This window comes from Aedes aegypti, chromosome 3 (assembly GCF_002204515.2).
Source record: "Aedes aegypti strain LVP_AGWG chromosome 3, AaegL5.0 Primary Assembly, whole genome shotgun sequence".
NCBI classification, from domain to species: domain Eukaryota; kingdom Metazoa; phylum Arthropoda; class Insecta; order Diptera; family Culicidae; genus Aedes; species Aedes aegypti.
In genome coordinates this window covers 169,187,390-169,203,987 of record NC_035109.1, presented here as the reverse complement: position 1 = coordinate 169,203,987, position 16,598 = coordinate 169,187,390, and the positions used below count along the sequence as shown (strand labels likewise).

Genomic DNA, 16,598 nt, shown 5'->3' with positions numbered 1-16,598 from the left:
ACATTCCTCATAAAAAATAAGAAGAAAATATTGAAATCTCAACCATTTTTGATAGTTTGAAACATCCGCCATTTTTGTCGATTTCTAACATGATCAAAAATTAAAATTGTTTTTAATAATTTTATTTTTTTTCTTCGTCAAGTAAATACCTACATTTGAATATTTCTCCAGGATGCAGTTGAAAAAATGTTTATTTCTCCAATAAAATGAAAAAAAAAGTGTTTATATTTACTGAACAGTGTTTCTATTCGCCCCATTGCGGGCTGAATAGAAACACACATTTCTATAAATCTTTGTCCGATATAATTTTTATTTTTTAACAGCAATTGGGGTCTTAGCAAAGACGCGACCCATATTTGAGGCTAATAAAATTGATTTTTATCCACATGGTTTAAGTTGTACACATTCGAACATGTCGGAGAGTGTTTCTATTCGCCCCATTTTTCGCGTAAATCTCAGGTGTTTCTGCGCGTGATATGACTCATATTTCCCTATAGGAATACATAGCAAACTCAATGGCATCGTATAGAGAAAGGATGTAGTTTTCATTTAAAGTTATACAACATTTGGCGGTTATTTTGAATTTTGTTAGTAAAATCGTTCTTTCACCTTTAGCGCACAGCTCGTTTTGAATACCGAGATCACCATCAGAGAGCTGAGAAAAATGGCGTAAGATAGGCTACAACAGCTAGGTCAGCAATGGTATACTGCTTCGCGTTGAAAAATGGGTTAACCAACGTGCGAAGTTTGATTTTTGACCAACTTCGCCGTGTCGCACACTGGGGCAGATCGCTGTTTTCGACGGCCAAAACCTCTAGTACTCTAGATATGCACCCTAGAGGTTTGGTGTCTTCGACAAAGTGTTTTGGAATAACTTGTTCTATATTTTGACACATTCATATTTGATCTAGATAAGTGAAAACTGATCTAGATCAGTTTTATTTTTTGATAAGAGCGTCCTAGCAAAAAACTTTCTTCTGCAAAATTGTTCATTGAGGCATTTTTGACATTTCTTCGGAAGACACTTACACTCTATCACTGACGTGGATTACGATATATGACAATTTAGTAAAAACAGTCAAAAAATCGATTTTGACCATTTTTTAATAAAAAAAATATTAAATCATTTTTTGTCATCAATCATTAGAAGCTTAACTATAACAAAGTAAATTTACATCATTCACTAGCAAAATTTTCAGATTTAATTATATTTTTGGTAAAAACAGTCTAAAAATAGTGTTTTACAAAATCCAGGATAACTCATGAAGCGGCAGATGGCGGCAGCTAATTGTTTGTATACGACTAGCCAAGAACATAAGTTTCATTGTCCCGAAGAAAGAAAAGTGGGGCCACGTGGGGCTTTTTTGTTGTTGTGGTTTGAAAATTTGATGAAAATATGTTAAAAAATGCTTAAATTTGTGAAACTGTTCATGAATTTATATTTTTCAAACGTATTTCTGAAACATATTGCATGTTGACGAGTGTTTTGAAGAAGTCATCTCTAAACTGGTATTCCAATAAACTTTTAAACGGAATTCAAGATGATTTGTCCCATATGTGTATCTACCTATCTATCTATCCCTTGATTTTTATTAGAGTAATAGTATTTTCATAGCCCGTCCTTGGACTATGTATTGCACATCGATATGTTACTGATCTTAGTCTATTCCTAAATAGTTAGCAGTACCTGATTATCAGGTTGCTAGAGGGATGTTTCGGTATACACCAGAGGTGCATTGAAACGCATAGATTCGGAGTCAGAACAAGACTGTTATTTCATTGGAATTCATGTTTCATGTTCTTGGCTAGTCGTATACAAAAAATTAGCTGCCGCCATCTGCCGCTTCATAAGTTATCCTGGATTTTGTAAAACACTATTTTTAGACTGTTTTTATCAAAAACATAATTAAATCTAAAAATTTGGCTAGTAAATGATGTAAATTTACTTTGTTATAGTTAAGCCTTTGATACTTGATGACAAAATATTTTTTAACATTTTTTTGTATGAAAAAATGGTCAAAATCGATTTTTTGACTGTTTTTACTAAATTGTCATATATCGTAATCCACGTTAGTGATAGAGTGTAAGTGTCTTCCGAAGAAATGTCAAAATACCTCAATGAACAACTTTGCGGAAGAAAGTTTTTTGCTAGGATGCTCCTATCAAAAGATAAAACTGATCTAGATCAGATTTCACTTATCTAGATCAAATCTGAATGTGTCAAAATATAGTACAACTTATTCGAAAACACTTTGTCGAAGACACCAAACCTTTAGGGTGCATAACTCGAGTACTAGATAAAAAATATGCTATTATTTTGATATTGATAACAAAATAATAACTAAATAAGCTATGCACGAGTAGATCAAAATAACGGTAATATTAGTTCTTTGATTTTAATATCTAAATTTAGCATGATTGAAGAATAAACTTTTCGCTTTTCTACTAAAAAAACTTTTGCTTTTTGAATCTTTAATGAATATCATACGAATAGTAAAATGAGCTATTATTACAAAATTTGATATTGGTTTGTTCTCATGAATTATTGAAATAAAGTTTTCAAATATCAAAATAATGACATATTTTACTATAATGGCGATGTTTGTTATTCTTTAGATATTTAATGTTTTTAGTATTTTTGCACAAATAACACATTTTACCATGATAGTATATTTTGTTATTGATTAGTTATTACATGAATTCCAAGTATAACATATCAATGACATATTTTTCTATGACAGTATGTAGCCAACCGTAAAAAAACATCAACACAGGAACGTCAACGAGAGAATACGGACCAGAACAATCGGCAAAAACCATAGCGACGGAAATGTACTAACGATTGGAAACTCGGTACGTGGTAGTGCAAATCTCTAAACTTCATTGAAAGTACTCGAATACTCGATGAACACCGTAGCGCTGAAGAAGGTGTGCTGGTCAGGATCGATGGTGCGAACGTTTAGAAGTAATCATACCATCTACCAGAGCTGCGGAGACACACGTGAGCTGGTAACAGCTTTTATAGTGATGGATGGGTAATATGCAAAGGCGCGTACCATTTACAAAACGCTGATAAGACCGGTGGTCCTCTATGGACATGAAGCATGGACCATGCTGGAAGAGGACCTGCAAGCATTTGGAGTGTTCGAACGATGGGTGCTTAGGACTATCTTCGACGGTGTGCAGGATAACGGTGTGTGGCAGCGGAGAATGAACCACGAGCACGACGAGCTACGACGAATCCTGTATTCAGAAGGTGGCAAAAGCCGGAAGGGCGCGTTGGACAGGGCATGTTGCAAGACTATCGGACAACAGCTCTGCAAAGATACTGTTCGCGTCGAATCCGGCTAGTACAAGAAGGCATGGAGCACAGCGAGCGAGGTGGCTTGATCAGGTGCAATAAGATCTGGAGAGCGTGGGCCAAAATCGAAGTTGGAGGGACACTGCCGTTGACCGAGTAAATTGGCGTAACATCGTTAGCGAGGTTTTATCAAACAAATTGATGGAAATTCAATTGGTCACTCACTGGTGCTAATCGGCTGTCTGGGTTTCTAGATTTGTACTCTAGAAAATTTAAAGCAGAAATTCCAAATCCTTATCGCAGTCGACGAGATATTGGTTGGAGCAATTGATTGTGAAATAAACTGTGGGTTATTGTAGCAACCCCTTACCATGAAGCACCAAACAGTTACTCTGTTAGCGCAATGGCGCTCTGACATGCAGGGTAAGTGAGATGATCTTGCCGATCTTAGATCGACATCGAGTAATTTTGATCAACTCATATTGTGTACGAAGTGAGTAAGTAAATAAATACGCTGTTTCCAGCAAGGACATGTGATTTTGCAAATAACGGTGCACCAATTTGTATTTATTGATTATATGGATGCAGGTTTCACAGTTTTTATTTCATATTAATATCAGTAGTATATTTTTATCCATATGGCTATATAATTCGGATGTAATCTTCCTTGCTTCAATATTCATTTGTTATAATTTTACATTACTCTATACTAAAGTACACACCGCGTTTTCAATCTAACCGATTTGTATATTATTGTTCAACAGAATACAATTGAATATCAATTTCTCTAAGCTACATTTCACTGATTTATGTACTCAAACCATTCCGATAAAACCAAAACGTAAAACCATAAGATAAACATAAAATTAACAGTTAACAAAAAGAAAACAAAAACCAACTTGGAACTTCAATACAACTGAATGGTAAGCTCGAAATAAGACACATTTGTAAACGTTTTTTTCACTTCCTTAAAACTACCTGATGATTCCAGATGGGGGCAGCTTTGGAGCTTCATTTAAACATAATTTACTTTCTCTTGCATGTTGGTGAAGCTTGGTGTGTCTTTCAGCTCGTGCCACATTGCCTCCTTCAGTAGTTTCTGAAATAAGCGCGTCTACTGACCTTTTAATTATTTTATAGCTAGGTGCTGCCAGTGATGCATTTTGGATTACACATTGATCTTTTTTTTTCGGAATTTTTCTTTTATGTACAATGCTGTTGAGTTTCTGTCTTAGTTTGTAAGAAGATGTGCTGCGGCAAGCTTGGATTTGGCGTCTGGTTATATAAAATTTACGTGCTTTCTTCAATTTCAATAATCTTATGTATAAGTCCTTTATGTTGCCGGATCGGTCACATGGATGATACTTGGTGCATTTTTCTTTTTGGTAATTGGGTCAAACTACGTTTTGTTATACATTTTTGTGGTCACTTCATACGAGTTTTCTTACACGGTATAAATATGATTGACAACATTGCGGAAGCAAATTGGGCTGTTTTCTAATTTGTACCTTCATATATATCGGGTATCGAGAAGCTGCATTCATTGGAATCACCGCTCAAGCATTTATACTGAAAGGGTTTCTAAACACTTACACTACTACTAGTACCACATATCACTGTTTACCCAAGCAGTTAAAATATATCAGCCGTTTGTTTTTGCAAGTCTGAGAAGCATTTGCTTAATTTTGTGTTTCTATTGAGTTCGGATTCATTTCTACTCCATCAGGAGAGAGTACTGTTCGACAATCAAATTGGTCAAATTGATCGTTTGTGATCAGAATTCAGAAGATTTGTGATATCACAAATCTACGATAGAAACAGTAAATTTAACACCAATTTGAAATCCAAAATTTGATGTTTCGTTAATCAAATGAGTTGAAAGCAGTATTCAAAGATACAATAGATCTTTTAACTCTAGTCAATTCGATTAGTGCTCGTCAAAAATCGAATGAATATTTTATGATCATCATTTGTTAATTGCTTAATACAGCGCAGAAATCGACCTTATTTTTGTCGAACAGTTCCCCCTTCCTGTTGAGCTTCAATAAGTGATATTTCACGTACATTGCTGACATATTCTAGCATGATATCTTAGCGATCGACTGCTGGTTGTTAGCTTCGATTGTTCCCACCGGTGGTGGCAGGCCCTCCCTCACCGATGTCGCTCACAATTGACGAGACCGAATTCTGTCTGGATTGCACACGTGGCTTGATAGATTTGAGCTGAGTCGTTCCGTTGAACTGTACATTGACATCGCCGCTTAGCGGATGAATGTCGATCGTCGGAACCAATGGTTTATATTCCGCTACCATGGGCGTCGTCGAGGGGGCATGCATCTGTGGACTGATCGGTGTTGCGATGCCACTATCATCGCTAACACTGTTGTGCTTCGAACCACTCCGATCAGCAACATGTTCTGGACTAGTGCATTCATCCAGCTTATTCAAGCGCAGCCCAGCTTTCTGAAGACGAATCTGCTCGAACGAGTTCTGGAAGAAAGGCTTTTTCTTCGTTGGCGTACCTCCAGCACTGTCCTGTTCGTTTGCTTCTTCGAGAACGTTCAGCGCTAGTCCTAAATTGCTGTTGAATGATATAGATTTTCCTATTTTACGATCCAGGAATATTGGAGATCGTTTCTTTTGCTGAATGATCTGTTGATGCTGCAGATCTTGAACCTGTTGCATTATTCGACAAATTTCCGTAGGTAGAACATAATCAGGTCTACTTTCAATGGTTTGCTCGACAAACTTCACTAGAACCTGTACCGTGTTTTCTAAACTCTGAACCTGCGTCTGGAGCGTTTGAATTTGATTCTGGTGTGCTTGGCGCGTTTTATCCAGTTGAGCTAAACTTGATTGAGCAAACTGCAATTGTGTTTCCAATTGATGATTCTCCTCCTTAACGCGATTAAAGTTCTCCAAGTGATGATTCTGTGATGTCATTTCCTCCTTAAGCACGTTATATTCGACTTGGTATTCGATCAGCTGCCGAGAGAAATCGGACTTGAACACATTCCGAAAAACCTTCTCCATTACATTGGCATCAATTTTCGGAACAACGGTTTTCAGATAGTTCATGATCTCTTCGAAGTTATCTCTTTGCAGCAGTTGCTCTTTGTGAACTTCCAGCAAGGCAATTGCACAGCGGAATATGACGTCGAAAGATTCCAAGAAGAGAAGATCAAAGACACGCGCTACAAAGCCTAGCGGGAAGTGTGAGCTGAATACAGTCAAAATCCATGGTGCAGCGTAAAGTGTAGGCGAGATGTCATGCTGATCGAACCAGTCGTACAGCTCTGGGATGTGGTCTTTCAGCAAACGGGACAGCTGGTAGAGTTGCAGTTGAAATTGCTTCATGTCTGGTAGATATTTGGCGCGCATTTGTCGTTTGAACATCAGATGCTTGAGTAGATTGAATGCATCTGCTTCCTCAAGCTGTTGAAGGGAATATAATCTCAGTTAATAATTGTACAGTTTTTTTTCATTTCAATTCAAAACTTACGTGTAACAACAGTACTGCACATATGAATCCCAATCCTTGACAATATCCCAATTCAGGATCCAGAATAGAATATGCCTTCAGTAAATTGAAAAGGGAAAGTTGTCCAACGCCTAGGGCATCTTTGTAGTACTTGTGATCTGGGAACGTTCGGCCTGGAAAAGGAAACATATTGTTGGATTTAATCCAACGGGAATTTCCGAAATTATAATTCTCCGGAACGAAAATAAAAACTCTGGATCCGTTGTCAGGGGAGAATATAATTTTCCTATGGAGTGATACACGAATTCTTACATAAGTTCTTATCTTGGTTTCAATAATTCATATTGGTTGTGTGCTACGTGGAGTGCGTTAGGTGAACCTCTGTATCCCATTTCAGAGGGTTCAAATTTTTATGTTTGTGTTTTAGGAAAATAAGTTTTTCAGTAATTTTACTTACGTTTAGTTCCCTTTCCTGCTCAAATGTCAGTCTGATGTCGGTCAAATGTCTATTTTCCTAACCTTTCAGTCTTATGAGTTCGAATTCCGTAATTTGCGCTTTGATGTAGGCAACTTTCGAGGGTATATAGTGACCTCAGCACAATCTAGTGATTTAAGTTTTATGTTCACAACATTACAACTAGTATTTTGATATTTTAGGGAAATTAGCAAATCTGTCTTACCGTTATGGGCACTGCACTGTTAATGTTCGTTTAGATGTAGCTCGTAGTAATGTAGGTTACCTAGTTAGTAAGTATAACTTTAATATAACTCCTTTGTTTCACTAGTTTTAAGTTCAATTTTAAGTTATTTTCACTAGTGTTTAATCTGCTTTAACTAAGAATCAAGTCCACGCCTTTTAACTTGTATTGTACAATGGTTTGTTTTTCTGCCTGATCTGTCGACTCACCTGGTGACAGGGCGCGTACCTGTCACTCCTCATCCATACTACCAAGCTGTGGACTTGCTCGCAAGGTTGCGGACAATATAGAGATTACGGTTATAGACTAACGCGCTGGCCTAATGGGGTAGGCCAACAGTCCCCCGGGGTACGCCAACTTCTGGTTGGCTTACTGCTCTACGCGTTGAACGTCTAGAACCGCCAACTTTGCAACGGGGCGCTCGTAGACTCCAGTGGCTGTCTGTACTGTCGCTGATCGGGTCTGTCCGTCTCGGCTGGAAGTCGTCGCGATGATCCTGCCTTTTGGCCAACAGTTTCGTGGGGACTTCGGGTCGACGATGACGACGACATCTCCGGTAGCTAGGGGCTTTACGGGTTGGAACCACTTCGACCGGCGGGTGATCTCTGGTAGATAGTCGGTTACCCAACGTTTCCAGTACCTGTTCGCCAAGATCTGGGAGGTGCACATGTTCTGCTTCAGGATATGACCTCTGTCATCCAAGTTGACCAACGGTTTCGAGCCACTGGAGGAACCGAGTAGAAAGTGGTTTGGAGTAAGGGCTGGGGCGGAGTCTTCGTCCAGCGGAACGTGCGTAAGAGGACGGGAATTAACGACGTTCTCGATCTCTACGAGTAGATTGCGAAGGACTTCATCTGTAAGAGATTTTGTGGTGCAGACTGCCATCAAATTATTTTTGACGGTGCGTATCAGCCGCTCCCAGCTGCCACCCATGTGCGGTGCCAACGGAGGATTGAACACCCACTCGGTCTGCTCCGTTGCGAACTCTCGCATCATTTCGTCGTGATTAATCGCACTCTGAAGCCGTTGTAGTTCGCGATCTGCACCAACAAAGTTGGTGCCACGGTCGCTATATATCTTACGAGTTTGGCCACGACGAGCGATGAAATTTCGGATGGCCATGATGCATGAATCAGTGCTGAGTGAGTTGACAACCTCGATGTGTATGGCTCGAGTGGTCAAGCAAGTTGTTAGCATTCCCCAGCGCTTCTCGTGCCTTCTGCCGACAACAACTTCGATGGGACCGAAATAATCGATGCCTACGTGAGTGAACGGACGGGAAAATGCTTCTAGACGACCAGGTGGCAGGTCGGCCATCATCGGGATGCTTGGTGTTGCACTTTCATTCTTGCATTTCTGACAATTTCGCCGAACTTGATTGTAGCAAGTCCGTAAGCGAGCGATCTGGTATTTCTGACGCAGCTCATTTATCACCGTTTCGTGATTCTGATGGTGGTAGCGATTGTGGTAGTGTTGAATTATTAGTGTGGTAATGTGGTGCTTTCTTGGAAGGATTATGGGATTCTTTGCGTCCTCGGTGGTGTACTCGCACGCCGCAATGCGTGTCCTCATTCGCATAAGGCCGCGGTCGTCGATCCATGGCAGGAGTTTGTACAATGCATTTGATTTTGGAAGAAGTTTGGCAGTCTGTAGGATGCGTAGCTCTTCAAAGTATTCGGCTTGCTGCACAATGTGTATCAGCCGTACTTCGGCTGCGCGGAGCTCATCGCTAGTAAGAGGACCACTGTACGTGGGTTTGCGTTGCGACTTGAGGCGACAATTTGACACAAAACGTAGTATTCGTGCCATGACGTACTGCAACCGCTTCCAGTTGGAGAACTTTTGTACGACGATGACTGGCTGCGGCGGAGTATGATGAACCAGTAGACTTGTCAGTAACTCCGTGGTTGTCGACTCATTGCGAACGGAAGACGTTGGCCAACTTTCGGGATCTTTCCACAAAAAATCCGGTCCCCGGAACCACCTACTTCTGGTGGACATATCAGGCAAGCCATCCCACTTGGTTGCATCGTCGGCAACATTAAGCTTGCTTGGTACGTACTGCCACTCGTGAATTTCGCTTGACTCCAAGATTTCAGTGACGCGGAAACCTACAAATTGGCTGTAACGACGGTGATTGGAGTTAATCCAGCATAAGACGTCTCTGGAATCGGTCCAGTAAAACCTTTGTGTAATCCGGATGGATAGTGTGTCAAGCACAGTCTTCGACAGCCTTGTTCCAATAACTGCCGCTTGCAGCTCGAGCCGTGGAATCGATGTCAGCTTCAGAGGAGCGACTCTAGCTTTAGCTGTAACTAATGAACAGTAGATTTCTTTGTTTTTCAGGACCCGCAGAAAGCATACTGCTGCCATTCCGTCTTTTCCAGCGTCGACAAACGTATGGAGCTGGACATCATCGGCTGTATCGATGAGATGGCGGGGCCACAAGCATCTAGGAATTTGTAGTTTTTCCACCTGCGGTAAAGCGCTTAGCCAATGCCGCCATTTCTCGAAGGCATCTTCGTCGATTTCTTCGTCCCATGTGATACCAGATCGCCAAACGTCTTGAAGTAACACCTTCAAATAGGCGAGAAAGTGGGCAATCAGTCCTATTGGGTCGAATATGGTCATCAGCACTCGCAGCATCTCTCGTTTTGTAGGACGTCGATCGCCCTTCAACAAATCCGCATCGTATCGATTCCAGCCAATCTTGTAAGTAAAGGCATCAGCTGTTGTATTCCACCACATGCCTAGGACTTTCTCAGTGGCCAGTTCAGTAGACAGGTCTAAGCTTTTCTCGTTATCTACGCTCTGCTTCTGCAGCGCGTTCATGACGTTTTTGGAGTTACTGATCCAATTCCGTATCTCAAAGCCTCCCTGGGCGTGGATGTGCCGCACATCCTTGGATATTTGGATCGCTTCTTCCTCTGTTGCTACGCTAATCAGCATGTCATCGACGTAGTGCGATTTCGCAATTGCTTCACACGCCTCTGGATGACTTCCGATAAACCGGTCAGCATTGACGTTCTTGACGTATTGCGCGCTACTAGGAGAGCAGCATGCTCCAAAGGTCATCACTGTCATGGTATAGATCACCAATTCGCCCTTTTCATCCGTCCAGTAAAACCATTGATATTTCTGATCTTCTCGACGAATGTTCACCTGATGGAACATCTCGCAGATGTCCCCCGTCACCGCAATAGGATGCTGTCGAAAGCGCAGCAAAATGCCAAGAAGAGAGCACAGCAGATCTGGGCCCTTCAAGAGAACCGAATTCAACGATACACCGTGAACTTTAGCGGCTGCGTCCCATACTATTCGAACTTTCCCGGGTTTGTTTGGGTTGGTCACTGGAAAGACGGGCAAGAACCATGCGTTGCTGGATTGCTGCTGAACTTCGTCCTGCGAAAGTTTGTGGATGTACCCTTTGACGATGTAGTCGACTATCTTCTGCTGCAAGACTTCTGCGAGTTGAGGATCGTTTGCCATGCGCTTCTCCAAGCTTCGGTGTCGACGAAGAGCCATTGGCCGGCTATCAGGCAGACGGACGTTGTCGTAGCGCCAGAGCAGGCCGGTCTCGTACCGATCGCCTACGAAGCGTGTAAGAGATTTCAGCAGCGTCTCGGCTCTTTCATCTTCGGCTGACAGAAGTGCTTTGGATGAACTATTGATTCCTAGGCTGTCGATTGCGAAATAGTCCTTCATCACTTGATGCATATCATCATCGAACCGCTCATTCAGCGAGCTAACGTGGAAGCTGTAGTGAAACATGCTTAGCGAGTCTCCGGATCCCAAATTGCCACAAATGGTCCAGCCTAGGCGTGTTTTGGTGGCGATTGGTTCTCCGAATTTCCCTTCTCGACTCTTCAGGGTTAATCCCAGTTGTGCATGCTTGGTTCCGATCAAAATCCGTGGGCGTGCATCGTGGTATGACGAAATTGGTAACCCTTCCAAATAGCGGTATGATTGTTTCAGTTCATCGAAATCTAGGGTCTGCTGCGGTAGGCGTAGCTCGGAAACGGTTTGAACCTCCTCTAAAGTGAATTTCGCTGCACCTTCATACTGTCCTGCGACTTGAAGTCGAACGATACATGAATCCTTCTCGCACCGCTCTGTGCCGCCGGTCCAGCGTAGGCATATTGGACTAGGGCTGCCGCCTAGTTCAAGTTCGTCGGCCAATTCTTGGTCCAACAGCGTTGCTCCTGACCCTTCGTCGAGGAAAGCGAAGGTATGAACCATTTTTGCCGGTCCAGTTAGTACTACAGGAAGGTAGCGGAATAGGACAGTACTAGAAACTGCTTGGTGCGTATTACAGACCAGATCGGCGTCGCTTGTTGTCGGCGGAGTAACTGGATTGTCAGCCGTCTGGCCGATAGTTTGCTGTTTGAACTTCTGTTCATTGTGCAACAACTCGTGATGCCTGAAGGAGCATCCATCTTTGCCACATGGTTTTGCCTTGCACAATCCTTTGTGTTGGCGAAGACAAGTTCGGCAGAGACCAAACTCTCGGATGACAGCCCATTTGGAATCTCTCGAAAACTCCAAGAAACGCTTGCATTTGTCCACGGATTTACAGGATCCTTTGCAAACCGGACAGGTATCCTTCGCCGGCGCGGTTGTGGGGGTTGGCATTGATTCAGCGGCCGGGATGGAGCTAGTGATGGACTTCGTTGGTGTTTCTGAGTGGGCATTGAGGTACGCTCCTTCTTTTTCTTTTCGGCGAGCGTCGTTTCGGATCGGCTTCGACTGCAACGGGTCTATCGGAAACGTTACTGAGCTTGCTGCTTCCGCTAGCGAGTAGATCCATTCGCTGAAGGTCGCCAGGTTGGCCGTTAGCTGTGTCTTCCGGTGTTGCGCCCAATTCAGCTTAATCGAAGGCGGTAGCTTGGAAACAAGCTGATGAAGAAGGGTCACGTTATACATATATTCCTCCAGACCACACGATTCGACGGTTGCACAGAAATTCTGGACGTTTACAGCAAAGTCCACCAACGTTTCAAGACGATCTTCCCGAATTGGTGGCAGAGCGCTGATCTTACCAATCAACGTGTGTACGATGATCTCCGGTTGGCCGTATAACATTTTGAGGGTATTGATTATACCTTGGACATTTCCCGGATGCATTAACCGACATTTGACTGCTTCGTAGGCTTTTCCCTTCAAACTCTTTTGCAAGCGTACGAGGTTTTCCTCCTCTGTATATCCACACATAGCGGTCGTACTATTGAGCATGGATAGAAAGATCGGCCACTCCTCCGGGTTACCGGAAAATGATGGCAAGTCCCTGGAAACCGCTTGTCTTGCCGCAATTTGAGACCGTGATAACTGGAATGCATCGTCGTTACTTGGCAGCTCTGCAAATGTAGGGTTGTGACCTGAAGTACCACCATGAATCTGCTCTAGAATTGTGGAATTTGCCAGAGTTCGCGGAACTCGGACCGGCGCTGAATGGATTCGCGTAGATTGAGGTTGTATATTTGGATTGAAGTATTTGGACATTCTGATAGGTGTTTGCTGGCGTTGTTCAAACTCCTGCGGTGCTGAACGCTGGTCTTGGTGACCTCGCATCTGCTGTGCTGGTGGTTCATGGAACTGCTGCGCTACCTCCAGATGACATTCCTTCTCAATCCAATTCTCCACTCGTCTCCGAGAGCATTCACTACCGGAACGCCTACTTGATCCGCTGTCGCTCGCCAATTCATCGAGAATTTTGTACTTTCTCTCCAGAAACTCTCTGTGCTTCTCCGCTTCTAGCTGTTCGGCTGCCCGCCGTCGCTCTGCTTGCTGCTGTTCGAAGGCTCGTTCTTCTTCCAGCCGCTGCAGCTGTAATTTAGCGCGATTCCTAGCGGACCGCTGTGAGGAAGTACAGGACACTATCGATGATGCTTCGTCCAATCGGATGGTTGGCAACCCTGCCAGCTTCGGGACATACAACTCCTTCCCAGTCCCTTTTGGAGCTGATGGTTTCAGTAACTCTGGTATACCGCTCGATGAACCCTGAATCCCGGTTGGAGAGGCCTGTTTCGGCAATGGAGTACGCTTGGATGGAAGCGTCTTGCTGGACTCTTGCTGCGCTGAATCTCCGCCAGATGCTGCCGTTGTTCGCTGGTTCCATGTAGCCGTCTTGCAATTGGCACAACTCCAACTTTGATCGGCAACTTCGTCCGTTACACCAACGCACCCATAGTGATGCCAACCGTCACACTTGTCGCACTGCACCATGTCATCCGTATCAGGTCCTCTACATCTCCTGCAGGTGTGTCCATCGACGGTCTTTTCCATATCTTCCACCACCACTACCACATCATCGTTTTCCACATTATCAACCACTTCACTATTATTGGCCCTTTGCCGATCGCTCTTTCCACTCACTTTACTACCTTTTCCGTCGGACTTCGAACCACGACTTGACATTCTCGCGAAGTGATAATTCGTAATAAACGAAAATTATATATTGTTGGATTTAATCCAACGGGAATTTCCGAAATTATAATTCTCCGGAACGAAAATAAAAACTCTGGATCCGTTGTCAGGGGAGAATATAATTTTCCTATGGAATGATACACGAATTCTTACATAAGTTCTTATCTTGGTTTCAATAATTCATATTGGTTGTGTGCTACGTGGAGTGCGTTAGGTGAACCTCTGTATCCCATTTCAGAGGGTTCAAATTTTTATGTTTGTGTTTTAGGAAAATAAGTTTTTCAGTAATTTTACTTACGTTTAGTTCCCTTTCCTGCTCAAATGTCAGTCTGATGTCGGTCAAATGTCTATTTTCCTAACCTTTCAGTCTTATGAGTTCGAATTCCGTAATTTGCGCTTTGATGTAGGCAACTTTCGAGGGTATATAGTGACCTCAGCACAATCTAGTGATTTAAGTTTTATGTTCACAACATTACAACTAGTATTTTGATATTTTAGGGAAATTAGCAAATCTGTCTTACCGTTATGGGCACTGCACTGTTAATGTTCGTTTAGATGTAGCTCGTAGTAATGTAGGTTACCTAGTTAGTAAGTATAACTTTAATATAACTCCTTTGTTTCACTAGTTTTAAGTTCAATTTTAAGTTATTTTCACTAGTGTTTAATCTGCTTTAACTAAGAATCAAGTCCACGCCTTTTAACTTGTATTGTACAATGGTTTGTTTTTCTGCCTGATCTGTCGACTCACCTGGTGACAGGGCGCGTACCTGTCACTCCTCATCCATACTACCAAGCTGTGGACTTGCTCGCAAGGTTGCGGACAATATAGAGATTACGGTTATAGACTAACGCGCTGGCCTAATGGGGTAGGCCAACACATATGATCAGCTTTTAAGAAGCAATTCTCGTAGTGAAAGACGGGCCATGTTGAGCTACTAATGGCCCATTGAGTGTATAAATTTCTAAACTTATAATATCTGAAACATCCTTGATTTATTGTATTGAACCCTCAAAAGCTATAGTTTAAATTCGCTCAAAATCGATAAAGGCTAATGAAATGCCCAAACGAGCCTTAAATGTGCATGGAAAAAATAATCCACATCTGTGCAGAAGTGCAGACAATAATAGGGTCGATGTACCAATAGCCGCATAGCTAAGAACAAAAATTCGTATAAAATCAAAAAATACCACTAGCGTCGTTATTTTTACATCATCTGAAAGCTTTTTATCTTGGTTTTGTGGGAAAAATATGAAAACTACGAGAACTCAAATATTTGTATTTATTATCGCGTGTGCCACTATAGGAATGCATGTGCCTATAGTAGCACTATTTCTAATTTCTGTTCCTATAGTAGCACTAGCATCACGGCGTTGGCAAAATACTTATCAAAACCGTATTTTTACAAAACTTTTATATTTTTCCTACAAAGTGTGGATCAAAAGCTTTCGTTCGATGTAAAACAGTTCTTAATTCATCAATTATTTCGTATAATAAATAAATAGTTTCTCTCAGTAGTGCTACTATAGGAACAATAGATTTACTATAGGCGCAAGAGAGCTCAAATTTTAAGTAAAACTAATTATTTCGATCATTTTTGAACAAAATCCAGCTGTGTATCAATGGTATTTAGCTAAATAGCTCCTGACCTTCATGTCAAAAAATGTTTTTGAAAAGATTTATAGCCAAACGGCCGTAAAAAGCCACTAGTGCGACTATAGGGGACTGTCCACTAAGGGAGCACCGACCCTATATGTTTTAAATTTTGAATAATTCTAAAATCAAATTTATAAAGGAGAGTTGTGTTTGATCCTTCGACCTTGACGCTTGCTCCTGCGGGGGGGCCGGCGATGAGGGCGGATCGAATGTGCTCGACCTTGACGCTTGCTCTTGCGGGGGCCGGCGATGAGGGCAGGATCAAACATGTCGCGCGTCGATCGAGTAAAGTGAAAAAGTGCCGCTTTCGATTAGTTCATTTTGATCTTCCGACGTTGACGCTTGCTCCTGGGCAGTGCGTCAAGAAAGCCCGAGCAGTCGTCAGTTGTTTTCCCTCACGGGTTGCACGCCTATTTTCTCTGAGTGCTTTTATATAGCCTATTAAACGAGTGAAGTTCAAAGAGGATTATTGCTGCTCAAGGATGACGGATCAATTGGTGAGCTCGTTTTATGCTACTGTTTCTAATCTATAAAATATGTATGATTGCACCCTTAATCATTACAACGGTGAGACGTAAATATGATTTTTCAAAAAAATATGAATGGTTCGTCACTGTGAGTGTCGACATAAACTCTGATTCATAAATTATTTATGTCTAATTTTTTTTTTATTCAAAACCCTTCTTCTTTTTACCTTTATTTTTGTAATTAAAAAAAAAAACTTTGAATGGTTCGACACTTCAAGTATAGACTTCCAAAAGGTTCACTTTATTCAACAAACTTTGAAACGTTCGTCACATCAAGTGTCGGCAAATTTTTTCTCTACATAGATGTTGTTCATATCAAATGAAAATATTATATTTACATATAAGCATGTTTATATCTCACAAATAATTATTTATCATGGTCTAATCGCTTATCAAAGTGAATCCTGTGACCCAACGATCCTTCCCATTAACGAAAATCCCTCCCAGTAACCTTTGTGGAGATGCAGAGGCAAACACGGTCTCCAAATAGCAAAGATTACACACTAACATTACT

The 16,598-nt window shown here is 41.9% G+C and overlaps 1 protein-coding gene and 2 long non-coding RNA genes across 14 annotated transcripts in view; all 3 read right to left on the bottom strand.

Moving 5' to 3' along the window:
* Positions 1-3,867: 3,867 nt before the first annotated feature.
* LOC5579950 (TBC1 domain family member 4) overlaps positions 3,868-16,598 on the bottom strand; it is a 119,600-nt gene continuing 106,869 nt past the window's right edge. For all 12 annotated transcript variants that reach the window (XM_021854323.1, XM_021854324.1, XM_021854326.1 and 9 more), the window contains 2 exons: positions 6,804-6,955; positions 3,868-6,736 (listed from right to left, as the gene is read on the bottom strand). In XM_021854323.1, coding sequence (XP_021710015.1) covers positions 5,414-6,736; positions 6,804-6,955 — 1,475 coding nt within the window. In that variant the 3' untranslated portion in view covers positions 3,868-5,413. The remainder of the gene's footprint in view (positions 6,737-6,803; positions 6,956-16,598) is intronic.
* LOC110679514 lies at positions 7,215-7,891 on the bottom strand. Its single transcript, XR_002502545.1, has 2 exons — positions 7,463-7,891; positions 7,215-7,384 (listed from the first exon to the last, which is right to left on the bottom strand). It is a non-coding gene; the product is annotated as an uncharacterized LOC110679514 (long non-coding RNA).
* LOC110679513 lies at positions 14,079-15,093 on the bottom strand. The gene is made up of 2 exons (XR_002502544.1): positions 14,425-15,093; positions 14,079-14,346 (listed from the first exon to the last, which is right to left on the bottom strand). It is a non-coding gene; the product is annotated as an uncharacterized LOC110679513 (long non-coding RNA).